This window comes from Scatophagus argus, chromosome 17, assembly GCF_020382885.2.
Source record: "Scatophagus argus isolate fScaArg1 chromosome 17, fScaArg1.pri, whole genome shotgun sequence".
NCBI classification, from domain to species: domain Eukaryota; kingdom Metazoa; phylum Chordata; class Actinopteri; family Scatophagidae; genus Scatophagus; species Scatophagus argus.
In genome coordinates, this window is record NC_058509.1 from 19358949 (window position 1) to 19380716 (window position 21768).

Consider the following 21768-nt stretch of genomic DNA (forward strand, 5'->3'; position numbering starts at 1 on the left):
TTCCGTGAAAGAACCTGCTTGCACGATTCTATTTAAACCTGTGCACTATCATGTCTACAGCTGGCGAAAGTTTTTGTGCAAATTGCTTGTTAAATTCTAATGCAGGGTTTCTGATTTTACTTAAAACTTAAACCAGCTGATCCGATGATCCTGATTTCGATGTAATCGAAAAAAATGCAAAATCTCCTTTACAGACACCAGCGCTGCGGATCCGGTCTGTTTGGAGTAGGTTTTAAAGACAATGAATGGCACAATTTAAAGTTTGAATTTACATGGGCTTGTCAGCAGTAACGTTACGTTACATTACGTTCATTTACTATGTCTATTAACTTTATTTATCCGAAAGACACGACACCGCATAGCAATCTAACGCGTAGCTAATGTCTTTCGGTGTTATGTTGGAAGCAAATACTCTACTGTTCCACGCTCTGCTCCAAACTTTAGTTGGAAGTGAAACACCGTTTGTCATGTGTTTTGCCGTGATGGGGATATTGCCTGCACCCTCACTTGTGCAGACTCAGATATTGAGTGATCCAGAAGCACTCAGGTCTGTACACGAAATTGGATTTGCCGTGACTAGATAGTTCTTATCACTTGGATGTAATGTATTTTCAGTCACAAGTGGGATTTTGGTGGCATTCTTTCTCCCTTTGGACAAAAGGAAGATCCAAGTGTTTTCACAGACATACCTCGATGACAGACATCAGTATGCAGAATAAAGTGCAAGGTAATTCAGTCCTATGGTATGTATCATGGCTGTCAAGTAAGAAATTAATACTTCTCAGTCAAATATGAGCAAAAAACATGAACAGATTTTTGAACAGGAAATAGAAAACCTAACTTAAGCCATGGCACATCTTTAACTGATTTTCTTTTAATCCCATAGCCACAGACTTTGTCCCCTGGTTTGAGACAGAAGAGCAGGAGTAGAGCGTATTGAGACAAAATATGGCATCTTCACATAAGTAATGCTGTTTTAGTTTCAGTAACATTTTGATGAATCAAAAATGTAATGATAAAGCATTTAAGGTCAGTCTTCCCTCAGCTCTTCAGAGCCCGGGATAACAGCAGCTGTAGTCTCTTCCTGAATGTTGCAATTTTTTTTTCCCACCAGATGTTCTTGAATTTCTGCGACGTTGATTCAACCCTGGGCACTGGAGCAGTTTGCAGCCGAGTGTGAAGCAGCTGGGATGAGGATCAGCACCTCTGAGTCCCAGGCTACGGTTCTCAGCTGGAAGAGCGTGGATTGCACACTCCAGGTCAGAGGAGAGTTGCCGCCCCAAGCGGAGGAGTTCAAGGATCAAGTGTCAAGTTCACGAGCGGCTGTGATGCGAATCAGTGTGTATCAGTCTGTTGTGGTGAAGAGAGGGCTCAGCCGAAAAACAAAGCTCTCAGTTTACCAGTCAATCCACGTCCGAACCCTCACCCGTGGTCACAAGCTGTGGATGGTGACCAAAAGAACAAAATCAAGGATACAAGTGGCTGAAATGAGTTTCCTCCACAGGGTGGCTGAGCTCAACCTTACAAAGAGGGTGAGGAGCTCAGGCATTCGGGAGGGGCTCAGAGTAGAGCTGCTGCTCCTCAACATTGAGAGTATTGAGAGGTGGTTGGGGCATCTGGCCCGGATACCTCCCAATGTCTCCCTGTGGAGGCGTGTCCAGGCGAGCCCGGGGACGATGGAAGGACTAGATCTCTGAGACCCTGCCACCAGGATAAGTGGAAGAAGACGAAGGCAAAGACTGATTTAACCATAGCAGTCATTGAAACAGAGCCTGTTTTTCTTTTCCATTGTTGAATATACACTGAGTGTGTTGTACAGCTTTGCCATGTACAGCCTGCAGCCTCAGTCCCAGGCTGTGGTCAGGATGTTGTGCGGTGGAACAGCAGAAACTTCAGATGAAAACTGAGTCATGAACCTGCCTATGACCTTATGAACCAGCTGTCCCTGTGACATTAATAACCTCAGCCAGAGCTGTTAGATTCATTATCTGAGCTGCCTTCAACAAAGGACTTTGGGCTTCATCCATTTTTCATTTGTATACCTGTTTTTATTATGTACGGAAGCAAAATATTCTGAGCCAAAAAGGGGATTTTATTTATTTATTATTTTTTTGGTAAAAAGATCTCACAGCACATGGCAGAATGTGCTTTATCTGTTAAACTGAAGTATTTTTAGTGATAATCATATCTATCTTGTGTCTTTCAACTAGAAAACCACGGTAATGCAGCACCATCTGCAGGCTTTAAAAAAAAACCCTGATGATTACATATAATGTTGAAATTGTTGAAAGGACTTTAGCTATGACTGTATGTTAAAGTTATTTTAATAATAATGTATTTTATTTTTAATCATTGTAAAGTGTGAGGTTTTATAACCGTGTACTGCTGCATGTCACCGTAAGAGAAGAAACATAAATAATGCTCGGTAAAATGTGTAAACCCTGATGTTAAACAAGTGATGCTAAACACGTTAGCAGGTGTAGCATAAAATATGCAGCTTGTTTGCAGAATATTTTCGGCTGCTTTCCGGGCACGTCAGATGCTCACAGTCACCTTTTTCATCCCGAGTGCACAGCAGCAGCTCAGATGGTGGAGGAAGATAAAAGTCTGATGAGAGTGGTTGGTAAGAATAATCGGCCAGGTACTGATAAGCACAGTGTAAACAGATTTGCAATAGAATTACACACATTTCTTTCTTTGTCTTTGCAAAACACGATTTTAAAACCCTTTGCTTTCAGGTCAGAAGCTCATTCAGCTTTTTCACGCATGGCAACAGCTCAGCTGGTGGATTAAGATAAGAGGAGAGAAAAATAAATACGATAACAAACTTATCTTAACAAGGAGATCATTTCTTAGCTTTCCCAACAGGATTCAACTAAAATGTGAAAAATTAGTTTGACTGACAAATAATTTTTAAATCGTTGAATAAGTGGTGCTTTATGGATAAACAGGGTTGGGAATTCGTAGAAGTTACTTTCTGTCTTTACACTATAGCCCAATCTAAGTAATTTGCTTCATTCAGAAGCTCATACTCACCCTTTTTGTCCAACTAAAACCCTTTGTGTTACACCAGACAGTCAAGGCGCCTGTTAGATTCTGTTTCAATTGCTTTTTTTATTCACCTGTAAATAAATGAAAAAGAACGAGAACAGCCAGGGGCTGTGGGAGCAGCTAATGAGCTTGTTACTTCATCTGGAAGCTCACTGTTTTGTGATTAACAGAGATGATTTGTTTGATATTCCATGAAATGTGAGGGTATTTGCAGTATTTTGCCTCAATATTCAGTATCTGTCAGTCTCTTTGACTGATCCCTCCACTTTCTCTTTCCTTCAGGACAGTTCATTTTCAACTCAGTTCATTTATATAGCACCAATTCACAACAAAAGTTATCTCATGACACTTTGCAATTAGAGCAGGTCCAGACCAAACTGAAGTGTTGCCAAGTGTAATGCAGAAAACCAAACATTCCCCCTTGAGCAAGCACTTGGCAACAGTGGCGAGGAAAAACTGCCTTTTAGAACGCAGAAACCTCGGAGCAGACCCCGGCTCAAGATGGGCGGCCATCTGCCTTGACCGGTTGGGTTGAGAGAGAGAGAGAGAGAGAGAGAGAGAGAGAGAGAGAGAGAGAGAGTGGTGGGGGGGCATACAGTAAGACTAACTAATAAAAAGTAAAACATTTAGCAGAATAGGAAGACAGATTCCAGTCACACAGCGCATTTGGAAGATTAGGTGTGGGATGAAGCATCTGGAAACATTTCACAGGGTCTTATACTGAATGTGTTGGGTTATAAACTCTGAAGGAACAACAACAACAACAAAAAAAAACCCTGTACACTGTCCACTCATGATGAAATGCATTCAACTTGAAATCCATTTGACCTGATGAAGATCTGAGAAGGAAAACACCACAGGAAGCTGGATGATTTGAGTCTTTCACAGTAACAGTGGTTACGAGTTTCACAAGCCTTCCTGTAAGCTAATCTGCTCTGCAGCTGCACTCTCATAGCATCGGAAAGACATGCCGAACATGTAACGCTTCCAGCAACTATTCACTGACCAAACAACTGATTTGTTTAACCAAGTAAATAACTTTTGGTTGCACACCTAAATCCCATTAAGATCGCATTAACAAAGATTATGTAGACATGGAAGTTTATTTAATTTGGACTTTTAGTGTAACAACTGTCCCTGGCCTTCCCTATTTGTGTATCTCAAATTACACTTAAAAAGTTGTTTAAGACATCTTGTTTCAAATCCAACATAACCTGTTAATTAACTGTTTTAAATGTGACCTGATAAATATTCCGAGCACAGCCTGTTGTGGAAAAGGTTATCACGCTCTTACATTCGGTATCAGCTTTGCACTTATTGTGAAGAGATTCCACATTTCTTTTAATGAGCAGACAGTTCTGCACGTATCCTGGAAACAGCGCGGAATGCTCACACGTATTTAATGCCTTTTGCCATTTTCGCACACTGACTTGACATTCTTGGCACCAGAGCTGTGATGTCTGCTAACAACATGCCCTGCAGAACACTTAAGATTCTTTTAATTTATCTTGATAAATTATTCAGCTCCTTCTCATAACCTCCCAGAAACAATATGGTGGTGTAATATACTCTCAGTGTATTCCATTACAAAGACTGGGACTTATATATTATTTACCAGTTCACCAAAAAATGAAAATTCAGTCATTATCTACATACCCACCTGCCAACGCAATGCCTGGTGAAGTTCTTTTTCTTTTTTAGCGTTTTTAAAATGCAGAAACGTTTTGTGGATGAAGCAATTTCAATCAGCATGGGGGTTAGAAGATAAATGAATTTTCACTTTTGGGCGAACTCTTCTTTTAAAATATTCTCTTTCAGTCATAATGACAAAACAAGCTCTATAGCAACAGCAGGTTAGCTCAAAATAAACACAGCTCTGCATGTTTTAATTTATTACTTGTGTTTAAAGGCACTATAAAAATCACAGTATAAACTGGCCTACATGAAGAGTGCTGAAATATGCTTCCGAGTCCACAGCAACAATAAATCAAAGCGTGTGCACGCACAGAGCCACTGTAAGGTCCTAACACTGACAGAAATGCTCGTGTAGCAGAGCAGAACACTCCCACTGAACAAACAGCATGGTGACAAAAGTACTCAGTTTATTTTAATGATCAACAGTTGCCACATTACAAAGTCATCAAAGGGAGGAATGGAGGGTGGGTCGCAGCTTGTAAAAGAACGTTACTACATACAAATAAAAAGAGACGTGGGCCATAAAAAATATAACTAATCTTAAAGGATGCTCGTTACTTTTCTTTTTCATTTCTTCAGAGTCATGTTCTCCTCATTCTACAGCAAGCCTTGTCTCTTCAGATCCTCGTAGGTCTTTTTGTTGACCACGTTTCCACTCGAGTCCTCGTACTCTTCCTGAAAACCACACAAGTTACACAATGAGCACATACATTGTAACTACGGAGCCTCATTACATTTTGTTGTTCTGTTCCCATCCCATCAATGGGGACTCACCTCCGTGTCTGGCTGCCACCGCTCTGACGCCTTCTGGGACTTCAGCTTTGCCCACACTGTAATAAAAACGCAAAGAGTCACTGAAAATGACTTCCAAAATTCTTCAAAATCCAGATGTTCACAACAAGTATAAGATAAAGACTCTTACAAGAAACAGCGTCTTCGATCTGGGTGACGTTGGCAAAGTGGGCGGTGTTGGGGATCCCAAGGCAGCGCATACCGTGAGCATGCCTCCATTCCTACAGGATTAAAAAAAAAAAAACCCACAAAATACACTTCAGCTGTAAGAAATACACACTTAATGTCATGAGCAATACACTATAAAAACTCCTTAAGTCCTTAAACAAAACAACAACATACTGCAAAGTGCCTCTGGAAGGCTTTGGGTCCCCGGTAGTTGTAGTTCCCACATATCTCACAGTTGTAGTTGATGTTCAGCCCGTGGAGTTTGTAGAGCCAGTATGGGATCGGCTGCAGGGAATAAAACAGCGATCAGTAAAACACACAATCCAGTTTAGATGAGGAAATAAAAACATGCAGAAAATCCAGAACAGAAACGAACATTCGAAGGCCAGAACTTGACAGTTCCAATTTATCAACCTTAAGGCAAATCCAGGTGAGAAGACACCAATACAGAAACATCAAAGAGTGTTTTAAATAGACCTGATACATACTGCATCAAAGATCCACTGATTTAGTATGAAAATGACAGAATCAAACCAAGAGATATCCTAGTCCCTAGTCTGAGTAAAGCTCTAAACAACACTGGATCCTACACATCCCATAATGCAAGCAACCATTTTCCTGGAACCTTTCTGCATGATAAAGGTTGTGCCCCCTGAGTACAATTTAACCTTCTGTTACAAAGATGTTGTCTCTGAAGTGTTATTTTTATTTCCAACCCATATTCTGTGAAGATCCACCCCTACATCGCCTCTGATTGGCTCACTTTTTTTCCTCCTAACGCTAACCCAGCAAGGAATAGCAATCAATCAGAGGCTGAATAGGGTGGTCCACTGAGCAACAGCATCACTGTAACATCAGTTAGTTGTTGTTTAATTATTCTTACAAAACTAACACGCCAACACGTGACTGTGTTCACAGCCCTTTAATACAAAAAGCAAGCTTGTCACACGGAGGCCCGACGTACTGTGATGTCATGGTTGTCCAAAGCTAACACATGCTGCTAATCTGGGTCTATTAAATTTTACTCCAAACTGTTTGAATAGTGGTGGAGTTATATGGGTTTTTCAATGGCTGATGGTGATATTTAGAGAGCAGGGCAGCTGATGGCTAATATACAGCACCAATATTAAAGAAAATTGGAATTTCATTATTACATATTCACTGCAGTCTAATCTACATGTTTATTGTAGCCAGTAGCATGTTGTTTTAGATACACTGGGGAATCTGCAGATTTTAGAGTGTGACAGTATTTAAGAAAGAGCAGAGTACCTGCTCGAAGCGACATCATTCAACAGCACTGTTCTATACATCAGAGATTTGCTGTCATTTAGGATGGGAGAAATGTATTAACAGATCGAAAAGATGATAATGACCGAGGAGATTTGGGCAAATGTTTCCAGCAGGATGCAGCAGAGTTTCAGTAAAAAGGCTCAAAACTCACAAGAGGTGTGTGTTAACGTCATTCCACAGCGGCCACACATTTTAACCTCATGAGCACAGGCCGATGGCTGATTCCAATTAGTTCAAAACGCCAGATCATCATCCTGAATAATCGGCCAATTGATTGAGCAGTCTGTCACTTCGGTAATTTGGATTTATTACTCTCTAAATTAAATCACTCAGAAATGTTTTACTGTCCCATGGCACCATTTTCATTATTTGCGCCGTTCAAGCTGTTCAATAATAAAACTGTAACATCACTAAAGACACTTTGTTACTCATTAATGTTTGGGGTTTTTTTTAACTCTTGGGAGTTTCCTGCAAAATGAGCGCTGCTTGGTTGTGTCTCCTCCGTCGGAGCACTGCCAACCATCTGCCACAAAACTGAGCAGTTCTTCCCTGCGTGTGTGTGTGTGAGAGAGAGAGACTGCTCTGTCATTTTATTTTTTATTTCCTATTAATTACACCATTTATTTTCTACAACGTGCCAACTTAATTTAATCAACAACAGATAAACCTTCACCGTTCCTGATGTCAGCAGATCTCTGACTGTTCAGACCACTTTCCATTGGCACAGGGAATGAACGTGTAAACAGTGACTGAATTTTTTTTGATGAACTTTAATCTTTTGAAGACCTTGTGTCACATTTTGTTTCAATGCCATCCATGCCGACGCTGTGACAGGACTAGTGATAATGCTGAACAGGAGTGTCTCCTCACCTTGCCGTCCCAGCCCAGTGGCAGGTTCTTGGGGTTGTAGATGATCTCGTTGTCTTCGTCTTCGCTCTCGCTCTCACTGAGCTGCTCCTCCTCCTCTTCCTCGCGCTCCTCTCCGGTCCGGGCTTGTTTCCTCTGGACGTTCTCGTGGGTCAGCTGCCTCTGCTCCTGTAAACCGACGCCAACTGCTGTCATTAAAATGGTCACATCCGCACGGGCTCTCACTTTTTCTCAAAATGCCAACTCTAAGCCCTCATTTAGGAATCCAACAGCAGAGTTAACCTGATGAAAAACTGACTCACCCCAAGGATCTCCACATATTCATAGACCTGAGCCTCCAGGAAGGCAATTTCCTTGTTACGCTCTGTGTCTCTGCAGAAGTGATGGATGGAAGTTGTTATGAATTATGTATAGAACACTATCATAAGACACTGTCAGCACTGAACTGAATTTTTAACACCCACTTACTTTTTAGGGCCTTTGGCTTTGGGATTCTTGGCAAACAGTGATGGGTCCAGTGATTCCAGGGATTTGCCTTTTGTGCCAAAGAGTCTCTGAGCTCTCTCCTCCAGAGTCCTGTCCAACACACAGACACACAGTCAATCAGGTGTCCTACCTATGTCTCATGCTCCAGGATTAACATTTCACGATAAATACTGGTAATAATTGAGTGCCCATCCTTGTCTGTGGTCTGAAGGCAAACATTATGAACGCAGAAGGCGTGTAAAGGCAGGACACAGCTGCTGGCTGAAGTCTGGTTCTTGCACATGCACAGCAGTCAGGAATAACGAATGACAGAGCAACGACAAAAAAGATTTGGCACCAAAAATAGAGCTTAAATAAGCGCGCATACAGCTCAGCCCTCGACACAGTGCAAGAAGACTAAATCAGACTGAACATCGAATCGCTCCTTTCACATTATAAAGTTGTTTTAATATTGCTCTGCTCTAAATTTAGCTGCTAGCGTTGCATTCATCAGTTTTTTGGAGGACTTAGTTGACTCAGAGGGCGTCTTTGATATGACTGTGAGAGTGTGAGAGAGTGTGTGTGTGTGTGTGTGTATTTGCGCAGAGGAGGAATTGAGTCCTGCTCTTGTCTGCTTCTTGTAAAGTGAACTTTCAAAGAGCATCCCAGGGTTTGGAAGTAGCTTCTTCACACATTTCAAATATGTGTCTTAATGTTATTTTCTCTGCATGCAGATATGCTCACCCTCCACATTTCAGTCCCAGTGCCATAAGGGCTGACTTGAGTCTGTCCAGACCCAACGAAGCCAACTCCTGAGAAAAGGAATAAGAGAAAATTCATCAGTAGAAGTATGAATGAACCTTGGTATTAATACTGAAGGATAAATCTTCAGGTATGAGCACTTGATTTTTACCTCCCAGGAGGAGAAAGCAGACAGGTCCAGATGAGCTCCAGCATGTGTCAAAGCACTACTAGTCTCTTTCTGTAATTCAAGCAAACAACAAATGTCAGATGACATGCACATCCAAAACAAAAGCATTAGTACATACAAAAGAGGCTGAATGGAGAACTTACAGGCCAGCCTGGAAATGTTCCCATCTCCCATTTTTTCTCAAAGTCTGACAACACTTTTCCATAGAGCTCGTTCTGATCCAGCAGAGGTTTGACCCGGTCTGTGTAGTCCTGCAGGTACTCCAGCAGCATCTCCAAATACCTGCGTATAGCACACATTTACAGGCATTAATTACTGGTCGAATATATATTCTACATAAAGATCTATACAGACGTTAAGACTCATTTCTGTTGGGAATAAGTATGAGGAACCTACTTTTTGTATTCAGCATTCTTCCTGTCCTTGGGGATGTCAAACAGCTGGTCGAATGAAGACAGATACGTGATATACTCGAGTTTCTGTGGGGGAAAGAGTAAGGATTGTGGTTGAGAAATAAACAAACAAAAACCTCATCCTACTTCAGTTTGCAGCAAGAATGATGGAGACTTTAAAAGGATCATAACCTCAGCTCCCTTCAGGTTGATGTACTTCAGGTAGCAGTCGTGGAGGTCGAGGTATCGGCCGTATCCTTCCTCATCAGTAAACTCAACCAGGTCTGTGGAAGACACACAGAGTTCGCTCAATCATCCATTACAGATCTGGGCCCCGTCTCACAGGACCAGACTCACAAGTCAGCCAGCTAAGACCAGTCTTAACTAGTTTACTTTTAACCAGGGTAGGTCCCCATGGACGTCAGCTGATCTGCTACAGAGCAAACTGGCATTAGTGAGGCTCATACATATTCGAAGCCTCCTTTGCACCAACACAGAGGTATTACATGTAGCCTACTACTATTGATATTTAGATATTTTATTAGGTGTTGTATCATGCGACAGCAGACCACATGGCTTATTTGTGTGCTTTTGTTCAACCATTGCAGATATTTGATTTTATTTGGATTTATTTTTTCATTTTCCAAACTGCGGAATATGACACGCCCAACGATGTCAACACGGCTCACACTTCAGGTCAAGTAAAACACACATTTTTGGTTCCAATGGGGAACCAACTTTTGGGTTCTGAACAAATTTACTTCTGTTCCAATGTGCTCCCAATGGTTCAAAACCAGGTGCATGATGTGGAACAAAACCTTGTTGGTGGAAATGAGTTATTGGGGATGTTAGCACTTAAAGAGACAGCCATTTCAAAGGGGTGAACACTGAAATTCATCTGGTGGACTCAAACAGACTCTGAGCGAATGAGAATGTTGCTCTGTAACTGCTGGGTGAGTGAATTAGCAATTTCTTGCAAACAAGTTCATCGGAAAGAGTGATACGTCCATTTTGGTTTTACAACTTGCATTTACGGTTCCCAATTTGTAAATGAATTGGCTATTGCAAGGTTAACGAGATTTAAACGATAATAACAATCATGTAGTAATTAACAAGACTATTAATATTAACAGAACTACTAATTTATAGACTTCCATGCAGGCTATACAACCAGCGACACAGAAAACACTGCAGCTAATGAACTGCTCTGAAAGTCTTCAAAGCTGATGGCTGTAATTGCTCTAGTGTAGAGGGCTGCATTCATAAAACGGTCACTGCTGGACTGGAAGATCTTTTGCACCTTTGTTAAGGCCAGTTATCTGGAGGTACCAGTGTGAGATTATCTCCTGTTATGAGACAAAGCTTATTATGAAAGAGAAGTAAGAAATGCTTGAACTTCATTTGGACCTACTTTGAGCCTCCTCGCTGGGGTTGTCTCTGGCCTTCATGAGCTCCTCAAACTCCGCAGACATCGGAATGGAAATCTACAAAAAACACATTATAGGATCATTGCTGTTACTCCATTTGAAAAGCTTTACACTGCCTAATGTAACCATTTACAAGTGAGGGGTTAACTACCTCATTTGGGTGCTTTCTGTGAAACTCCTTTATTTGTTTCAGTCTGTTGTAGAACTCTGCAAACTCATTCGGTCCAGAGATGGCAGCAAGTTCATCCTTTCTCATGCTGTCACAACGAAAAAGATTTTCTTTTTTCGAGTTAGCAGGTTAATGCAATCTCCACAAGAATTTCCTAAATGAAATGCCTATTTCCAAGTAGATAAAAAGAAATCAGGAAGCAGAAATCATTCTTAAAGAATGAACAACGGGTATGTTTGACAACTCAAATTAACACGATCCCATAACAACATCTGCAATTTATAGAAGAGCCATTCTCACACATCCTGACCCGAGTTTAAAACCGGTGCACGTTACAGACGAGACTTACCCATCTTTGTCTTCATAGGAGTCTCTGAGATTTGCGCTCACTTCCATATACCTCTGCCAAAAGATGAAGAGACCGTATTTGTTCACAATGAGCATTAAAAGCAACTTAACAGCTCTGAACTCAGACCTGAACTCCTCTTTCACATGGAGAAAACTCCTTTCTGACTACTGTCCTTCAACCTCCCACATCTAACCTGTTTACCTTAGTTTGCTTCCAAAGCAATTCTGAATTGTCTGGGGACACCATGGAGTGAGTTCCATTTTTACAGTTAAAGATCTTATATATAACTCGTTGCCAACGGGCACTTTTGCATAGAGATCATGTTTAAATGGAATCGAGGGGTTAACAAATCACCTATGTTGAAATTGAACGAATTTAATTAGAGCGTTACATTTACTTTACACACATTTTTAGCCAAAGTTGCTTCCAAAGTGCATTCCACCATGTGGATACAACCAAAGGATAAAAGGAATCTTTCAACAACATCAACTTTATCAAATACGCTGAACTTTCTCCAGTGCTACATTTACAACCAATCAGATCTAGAGCTCTTGTTTAGCGAATGTTACAACGCTAAGTAAAGCGAGAACAAAAGTATTCACAACTTTATAATGCAAGGTACATAACATGCTAATTTTTACAGTAAAACTTCTTTGTGACACTCCGGGGTGTAGGTTGCGACGTATTTTATCAATACTTTGTAAGAAGTTACTGCAAGAAACAGAGAAACTTTGATTTACACGTAATATCAAAGAGCTAACGTGAACTGTAACGAAAAGAAAGGTTACTGTGTGCCTTGATAAATGGCTAATACAAACATTAGCCTGCCGGCGCTAACATTATTCGTTAAGAACAAATTAAAAGTCTTGCTTACATCCAACATCGCTCTTGTTCGATGGTCAGAGTTGATCTGTTCCCGAAGCTGTCAACAAAAGAAATAAAACAGATCTGAGGATTTAACTTAACATTACAAGAGTTTCCTATATTTGCAGTACGTTTGTGATTAGCAATAACGCCAATGCTAACATAAAGCGAACCGCTTACCGTGGACTTCTTGTGCAACATTTCTTTTGTTTTGGCGTCCATTAACCTCTCTTTCTCTTCGTGATAGCGACGTTGCTGCTCTAAAATCGTCTCCATGGTTTATAAATGTGCCGTATGTTTTAAAAAAAAGACAATGCAAGGCTTCTAACTAGTTAGCTTAAAAATCAAGCGGCCCCGCCGTATCTGCTAGTTTGTTTTCAATGGCGCATGCTGAGTGGCTAAAGTCCGTCTACATTGTGTCGACGTGAAGAAACATAGAGCAATTGAAAGGTTCCGCTGCGTTGACTGTTGATACAAATCATGGAACATAGTATTTCTAAACTGTCAGTTAATTACTTCAATTATTTTTCACGAGACAAGTGAGACATAGAGTGAAATAATTACAAGACTGAGAGGAAACTGTACTCTTATTTAGTTATATATGATCACGTAAAATATTCCGTGTCTTCCTAAGGGCTCTTAAAATGTCATTTTCAGTTATACAATCCACAATGTCGGATTAGAGAACTTGAATAATGAGGTAGCGGTCAATATCTAACCTCCTTACAGTAGCAGGTCTCATCTTGAACAACTTCATTGCCTAATGGGACTCCGTGCATTCATTAAGAAGAGAAATTCATTAAGATCTAGAAAACTGGTTCTTTTATATTCCATACTTTTCAAACAATATTTCTCAGTCCTCATTATTTTCCTGTCTTTTTCACTTCCTCTGCAGTATACACTATCACCAAAGCCTCCCATAACGCTTCAGAGAGCACACAGTTTGCGCGGACTCGCGTGGGAGCGCGCACGGAGGCGGTCTGATTTGTCAAGTTACGGCAAATAAAAGAAAACATCCGAACTGAGAATTATCTGCCTTAACATAAAAGACTTACTAGACTTTCGATGTAAAATGTCATTAGGCTACTGATGTGTATTATAACTATGAGTGACTTAACATTGAACCGTTTGTATTTTCCTTGATATGCGAGTCGATTTCTCCTAGCATCACAAAGGCCAGTCAGTGTCTGCCACTTTTAGAGTTTAAATTACATTTTAAGTTGGTTACAGTCTGTTAAGGAGCACAGACTGAACAAAAACTACCAAGTGACGACAGAAAGCAGTGCATCGTTTTCTATTCAAAATGTCATTGTTATACTGTCGTTTGATTGTTGGCTAAATTTTTAACTAGATTTTATTTTTTGGCCAAAAGTTATTTGGTGAACAGAGAACAGCACAGATAAGAAATTACGAAAAAATAATAACGAGCCCATAACCATTATAATAAAATGTAACTGGATAGATTTGTGTAAATTATTCTCTTACAGCTCTCTTAAATGCAGATTGACTTTTACAACGTGTCACCTCACGTTTTTCTTGAAAAGTAAACTTCAGTGATACCCCGCTCATTTAGGCTTTTATTTTTACAGCTGACACCGGAAACGACGCGTGTAATTACAGCGGTCTTTTGACAGTCGCGGTTTGGCACATTCACTCAGTCAAAGCAACGGACGGAAAGCAGCGGACTAACAGTGTGACGGAAAACGGAATATACGGTGGACATTATAACACATTTCTCCAGCCGCCGTGCGTCCAGCCTACTTATAAAGGTAAGCTTGCCCGTAAGCTTCTTTAAAAATTCAACTCTCCATAAGGTTTATTACGTTATCGTCTAGAAGGAGGGGGCGGTGGTGGTTGGGGAAGAGAGGGGGGCATCCATTCTGTCTTTTGTGCTGGAGCAGATTTGGCAGTGGTCAGCGCGAGCTCCGATACTGGATGGGTTAGATATCGGCTTAGTGTGCCGTTGTGCTTCATCTCATTCTGTCTACATCAACATGTCTCATATCGAGGCTGTCTTACTGTTAACTCCTCGCAATTAGCCAACAAACCAGGGGACCGGGCCGGCGGGTGTTCGGGGGTTACGTACCCTTTTTTTCCCCTGTGCAGTGTTGAATAGCGAAAACGTCTCCCCCCCCAACTCAAAATATCAGCAGTTTTTCACCTACTCCTCTTCAAGCTATGCTTCACTGGGAAGCCGTTAAAGAGCTTTTAAAATGGTCAACAGCCACCGTTTCATTCGGTGTACACCCACTTCACTAAAGTCTAATAAAATTTAAACTTCTGTGGATAGCTCGCCAGGTAGCCCCACAACTGCTGTAACACGAAAGCTTAATGGCTAACAAAAATGTACACGTTAAAATGTCTGGTTTAAGATCTGGTGTGTTTACTCAGAAGAGATTTTAGGTAATTCAAAGAGTATTTTACGACGTGTTTGCCGAAAAGTAAGGCGACATGTAACTTGTAGCTGCCAAATGTTTGTCAACGGTGAATTTGACAGGACATTTCACACACACACACACACACACACACACACACACACACACCAGGGAAGGGCATGTAGGGACTGTTGGTTCTCCCTGGGCTGTGATTTTCTGTAGGCCTGCTCAATAACACACAATTTGGCAAGCTTCACCAAGCTGGTAGTTTAATGTTGAGGTGCTTTGACAGTTTTACACCTGAAGAAAGGCAAACCCCCCCCCAAAAAAACATCTGCCCAATATCTTGTGACAAGAGCTGGAGGTTTTACGGCTCTGTCTGCAACTTTTACTCTTAGTACGTTTGTCCTCACCTGACAACAGGGAACGCATCATTTCTCACATGATAATAACAGCTTACCCTGAGAGGATTCAGTTCACCAGAGCGTGTGCGTGTTAGAACCTTTGAAGCGGTGTCTCTGTATCATCCTAACCCACACAGTCCCCCAGTTATCTCCCGTATCAGCTCACCTCAAAATGCAGTTAATTACGCCAGATAGTCGGTGTGCAGTGGCTGTTAGTCAAATGTCAGAAGCCAAGTCAGTTTGCCAAAGCCGCTGTCATGTTTACTGAGCAGCCTGTCCTTACTTCTGTCCAATTTCATATTCGTTTCAGCTCAGCAGCGTGCAGCAAAAATGCCCTCAAACTCATTCATCTGTACCATACATTTTTCATACGGGACCGGGGAATGTAAATAGAGGCATTCACCTTGAGGTTCACACACACACACACACACACACACACACACACACACACACACACACACACAGTTGGAGGAATTGGATTTAGTGAACATGACCTTGTAGGTGTCTTGTTATTGAGACCCGAGGCTTGTGACAAGCAGATGTTCAAGTTGGCTGATTCTGAGGATGAGTGGTGAAAGATCTGACGTCTGTGTTTAACTTTTCACCTCCTGTATCTCCGTAGAGACATTACATATACAATAAGCCTTTCATAGGAGGAATGACCTCTTCAGGGTCATGATGTGCATTTTTTTCATCTGTTCATCTACAGGTTTGGGTAGTAGTGGATTACATGTAATCAGGATTACATAAACATATTACAGAAGATAAGTAAATGTAAGGAGTCGTGTTGTTATTTTTTTTTCATCTGGTAATATTTCCATAGAAATATTAAATCTAAACTTCAAACTTTATTTGTCAATATATTTTTACATATACATTTACAAATCTCCTGATTAAGAGTGCACACACGCAACATGCAGTGGGCTCCCATGTCAGGCGCCCGGGGAGAAGTTGTGGGGGTTAGATGCTCAAGGGCACGTCAGCTGTTGCTAATGTGGGGGGCTTCACTCACTCCACCCCCACCCAAGTTTCGAATCAGCGACCCTCCAATGACAAGCCCCTTCTCCAACCTTTGGGCCACAGCTCTGATATATGAGGTTATTCTTCTGAGGTTGCCTGCTTCATTAATGCCCACTTAACTAAACTGTATCTTTCTGTAAGCATAATAGTGTTTTTTTATTCCTTTTTATTTACATTGACAACTGAAGATGAACATTTGACCGCCATGTGGCTCTGTTACTAATTGTGTATAAGGGCACCATAGATGAATGAATTTCTTGTCTTGTCTTTCCCTTGCTTCTCACAGAACAGTGCAGTTACTCTCCTGGCTTCAGAGTTCATTTCCTTTCTTAAAGAAAACAAAACAATGTATCTATTTTTCTGCTTTTATAGCAACATTTGCTACCTCCACCCTCTCAAATGTGAGACTTTACTGCTTTTCACTGTGTTCTGATTAGAACTGGAATCTGTACCCATGAGTCTAGGCACTGATCCCATACCACATAGTTTATTCATAAAAAACTGGACCCTGCTATTTCCCAGCAGTGTTGTGTACACCTGTGTGCAACTTTACTTTTATATTGCATAAATAGCCAGTATCCATAAATGACAAGCAGCATGTACTTCATGGCTGGTGCCTCAACCCTCAATACCCAAGATGTCCTTTGATTCCTTGTTTAAGTCTTTTATTAAGCAGCAAGACTGGGACAAACCTAGTGTATCACTGGGCAACGGTGTGTGAAAATGTGGTCATTTTGTTACAGGGTCAGTGGTAATTTCAATAATTTGAATCCCTGGATATTAAAGTCTACTGAAGTAGCAGATTACATGATATGGTTATGCAATGTTTGAGTAAAAGAAGGGTTATAAATGGAGTTACAAGAACAAAACTTTCCATTCATATATTGGGATGTTTGATTTTAAAGAGAACATATTTTAATTGTAATTAAAGCAGTTCTGTTTACATGCGATTCTATTTCTGTTTCTATCTGCGGATGCCTCTTGTTTTCAGTGCCTTGACACACTTAAAAGTTATTTGTCTCTTAATTGAAAAAATAATTAACATTAGATCCTGTAAAGTTAACATCCCGTCATTCTTCTTTGTTTAACAGAACAGTACGTGGTTATGATTACAAATGTAAAGCACATATGCAGTCTGATATCAGTGGTTGATTAGAGCCACAGATGAAGGACCTGGCTGTAAAGACGCAGAGAGCTTTGTTGGTGATGGTGTCTTTGTATGTATTCAGTCTGTATGTGTAACACTGTGTATGTGTGTGCAGTGTCAGCATGTCCAGTGAGGTGCAGCCGAGGCCGGACGACAGCCCCAACACCAGTGGGGGAAGCTCGGACGCCGAGCAGAGGGAGGCAGCTCCACCTGAGCAGCCGGGCCCCGAGCAGCGGGACCAGACCCAGCCCAAGAAGAAAGAGGCCAAAATCTCCAGCAAGACCGCCGCCAAGCTCTCCACCAGCGCCAAGAGGTAGATCTGCTGCGCTGACTCTCTCTTACTTTGTGTCCTCTGCTGGCTGTGTTCCCGCACTGCCCCGCCGGCTCTGTTGAGCTGTTTGAGTGGTCATCTGTCACTTTGATAGTCAATGCTGTGCTGTGTTCTGAGGCCTCGTTCCTAAAACTGCACAGGATTGAAACACACAGAAATATTCTGATTCATAAAACGATGTACATGCACGTCCTGTGTCTCCCCTTATAAATCACATTCAGCTTGAAATGTTCCTCACTTTTGCAAGCTTCATGTAACTGCCTGTAGGTAGTCATCGATGTGCCCCTAACTAATATTAGTTCATACTGACTGCGTGAAGATGAGCATGGCAAAGGCAGAGAGAAATACTTTTAAATAAAGTTTGAAAATGAAGTTCTAGTTGGGGAGGTTGAGACTAGAAGACAGAAGCTGCTCAGTGGACACTGTGTGGCCATTATAAGTGACATGAAGGCATTAGAGCGGACGCAGTGAATGCTTCTGACTCAGGAATAAAAAAAAGAAGTGGTCTGACATAAAAGTCAAAGCCAAAAGGCGCATAGCTCACTCAGAGCGCTTGTGCCACGGGCAGCAAATGACCCAAATTTGCCCTCGTTCAGAAAAAAAGAGAGAAAACCAAATGCGTTCAAGTTGTGTTTAAACATTTATCTAGAACCACACACACAAATTTGACATTTTCTATTGTCTATAGTTGCTTTGTGTTCCAGCTGTGCTGCCGCAGCTGAGTGCACCCATCCCGGCATCTCCAGTGCACCCCGTTCATCCTCACAAACACAACACACATCGATTCAATTAATGAGGTTACGAAGGAGTTAAAAAAATAGGATGTACACTGAAAGATCCACTGAATAAATTAGCCTCGTTTGTAACCGACTGGGCCATAATCTCATTGACAGTTCTGCATGACAGACATGTGGTAACTATATCTGATATGAAAGTGTAAACTCGTATCTCTCCCACTGAGGCGGTCGAAAGCAGAATCACTTTTTGTTTTACTGTATCATCTATGAGAGCAAATTTCATAACATGTCAGCATTGTTTACACATGGAGCATATTTCAGGGGGTATCTCCGTCTGTGTTAAGTATCCTAAATCCTGTTTTATATGTGCACGTGCTCTCCAGGGATGATGCTTAAATGAACTCTTCAGCCTTGTGAGGGATAATATTGGAGTGTATTTTACAAGGCGGAATTAATTTCGAACAGTTTCTCACATTTCATCCTTCTGCCGTCAGTCACATTTTTACATTTCTCCCATTCGTGTGCGTGCAGAGAACCGCTCATTCTCCTATGGAGTTAGTTTTGTTTTTTTTAATCAGTCCCAAAGTTTTTTTGGAAAATATTGTACACCTTCCTTTACGCGTTGGCAGTGTTTATAAATGAGGCCCCTGATCTGATCAGAGTGGTGCAGGCTGTCATTTTCAGTGCATGAGGCCCAGTGATGAATCTCTTGCTTGGTTAATTGTTAGCTGATGAACGCACACACACAAAAAGAACAATTCAGTTGCGATAAATTGCGTGAGAAATTTCTCAGGCCGAATCAGCAAACGTTCTCTGTGAGGATGTGCTGCATTCCTCTGTTTCGTTTTAGTCCAGCGCTTTTGTGTTACAGACTATTGGCGGGGGGAACAAGGGGCGGCACGGTGGTGCAGTGGTTAACACTGTCGCCTCATAGGTTCCAGGTTCGAATCCCGGTCTGGGCCCTTCTATGTGGAGTTTGCATGTTCTCCCTGTGCCTGCGCGGGTTTTCTCCGGGTACTCCGGCTTCCTCCCACAACACCAAAAACATGCACATTAGGTTAATTGGCTACTCTACATTGCTCCTAGGTGTGAGTGTGTGGTTGTTTGTCTTTGTGTGTTGGCCCTGTGATTGACTGGCGACCAGTCCAGGGTGAACCCCGCCTCTCGCCCGTAGTCAGCTGGGATAGGCTCCAGCTCCCCCACGACCCTGACGGATAAGTGGTATAGAAAATGGATGGATGGAAGGATGGATGGAAAGAAACAAGACATCGAAGACTGTCACCTTGGGCTGAAGTGGGGCTGTTTCCCTATTACAGCTAATCCAAAATCATTAAAAAAATAATTGTGAAATTAACCAATAATAAAAATAGTCATTATTTACTGTGCTAATGATTTTACATCCCAAACCATTTATAATAAGGTTAACCTTGGCTGGAAATTCTGATTGGCGATCTGATCATAATAGCTTTGATACTTATTGAAACTTTTGACATTGTGTGCTCATAGCTGTTTGGAAGTCACTTGTGTTTACACATGTCACCGTTGGGTTTTTGCCACCAACATATTGACTCACCTGATCAGATCTTAGGGCTGCTGCTGATGACCTGCGCTGTTGGGATTAAACGCAGAATTTCGACAGGTTGGAGATTGGAACCCAGCGCCAGACGGTTTCATTTTAAATGGAGCCCTGGTGTTTTTGCCCAGTTCCCTAATGTAATACTGCCCTGATTCAGTCTATAACCAGTTCATCAGGGCAGGTTGGCGTTGGATATCGGGGGTGATGGCATGGAACAACAGCAGCTGTTATCTGATTGGGGAATTATCTTGCCAAGCAGCACAGCCAGTTTCAGATGGTGTGTTGATGCTGATACCAGAGCTGCTGAGAGAGACGTTGTTGTCCTCTGCGCTGTCACTTAATGGCAGCTGCAGTGGAAATGAAGAACAACCCTGCCAGAAGTATTAAAAGCGAAAGTGCATAATTTAACTATAACCACACCTTGAAGAGTGGGTGCAGTCACTTGAATTCCACAGAACAGCATGACCAACTGTAATGAAAGCGCCCACTTTAAATGCCACAGAGTGGCACAGCATTATGAAGAGATTATTCGATATTGTTTAAATGTGGGGATAACAGCAGTCATTTTCAGACGTCTCACCTGGAAGACATTCATAGAGCTGCAATCTGTTGTTACATGAAAAGTGACAGAAATAGAGCGTGCTGCATAAAATGTGGATGTAGTCTCTGAGAGGTCGCCCATTGGTTTCTGAAGCGCCATTATGAAGCTCAGCGTGGCTCTGGTTGTTGCCATCTTAGCAGTGCCTGACTTGATACACTTAACCCACAGTAAGCTATATTATTTATCTTTAAGTTACAAGTTTTTGTAGCAGGCTGCAGACATTTCTATTTCTGCTGTAAAGTTGGGCATTTTAACATGGGGTCTTATGGGAAATAACTCGCTTTTGGAGCCAGCCATAAGAGATCCTTCAAGTGTCGTTTGGCACTTTTGTGTTGGCTTCGTTTTTCATAACTGGAGGCTGGTGCTTGACATAAGATATGGTATAATATAGTTCTATAAAAAATGAAGAAAGAGTATTAAGAGTGAGAGAGAAATTCAAAGCCTGGCTCCTTTCTCACCTCCACACATGACCAGTCACACATGAAGAGGGCGTGAATGACGGACTGGCCTCCAATGAGATGTTAAAAAGGTGTGGGGGAGGAGGTTTTCAGATGCCATTTGACCAACTGACAAGCTTTGAAGTATGTGGGCGGAAAAACAAGAGCCTTCCTTTCCCTACCATTTTAGGAAACTTTTACAGTATTGATTCATTGGCACAAACCTAAATCTAAACCACACATTGGCCAGCATATAGCCTGTAGTCTGGTAACTACTGTCATTCTGTGTCATCACTCCTAGATATTTATAGATAGTTGCTCTTGTGAATATTCTGCAGCGGGCACATCGTGGGAAAGAAATGCCCAAAGGAAGTGATGCTCTGTATTCTGACACAGCAGATTCTTAGAATTAAATACAGCAATGACTTCTTATCACCAAAAATGGCTACAACATAAAAAATAAAGAGCACTAAGGTTACCAGTTTATAGGCAATGTGACAAGCTTTAGAGTTATTTAGTTGCTTCTAAGTGCTACTTCCTCTAATAAATCATGGGCTGCTCCACGCACAAAATAGAGCTGGTTGTTTTCCATAATAAAAACTATGCTCAGATGATGTTGACTTATTTGTCGAGGCATGCAGAATGTATTGGTTTAGTTTCTGTCTCTTGGGATTACCAAA

At 41.5% G+C, this 21768-nt stretch overlaps 2 protein-coding genes across 2 annotated transcripts in view; one reads left to right on the forward strand and one right to left on the reverse strand.

The window, feature by feature from the left end:
* Positions 1-5136: 5136 nt before the first annotated feature.
* On the reverse strand, positions 5137-12885 carry sf3a3 (splicing factor 3a, subunit 3). Its single transcript, XM_046418236.1, has 17 exons — positions 12641-12885; positions 12471-12518; positions 11597-11649; positions 11230-11335; positions 11063-11135; positions 9844-9935; positions 9656-9738; positions 9403-9541; positions 9242-9310; positions 9073-9140; positions 8332-8439; positions 8166-8235; positions 7867-8031; positions 5881-5991; positions 5669-5759; positions 5521-5576; positions 5137-5421 (listed from the first exon to the last, which is right to left on the reverse strand). Exons 1-17 carry the CDS (start codon positions 12734-12736, stop codon positions 5344-5346), a joined length of 1506 nt encoding a protein of 501 aa, XP_046274192.1. The 5' UTR covers positions 12737-12885; the 3' UTR covers positions 5137-5343.
* Positions 12886-14078: 1193 nt separating this feature from the next.
* LOC124074937 (ubiquitin-conjugating enzyme E2 E2-like) overlaps positions 14079-21768 on the forward strand; it is a 57526-nt gene continuing 49836 nt past the window's right edge. Inside the window, exons 1-2 of the mRNA XM_046418286.1 lie at positions 14079-14229; positions 17522-17719. Coding sequence (XP_046274242.1) covers positions 17529-17719 — 191 coding nt within the window. The 5' untranslated portion in view covers positions 14079-14229; positions 17522-17528. The remainder of the gene's footprint in view (positions 14230-17521; positions 17720-21768) is intronic.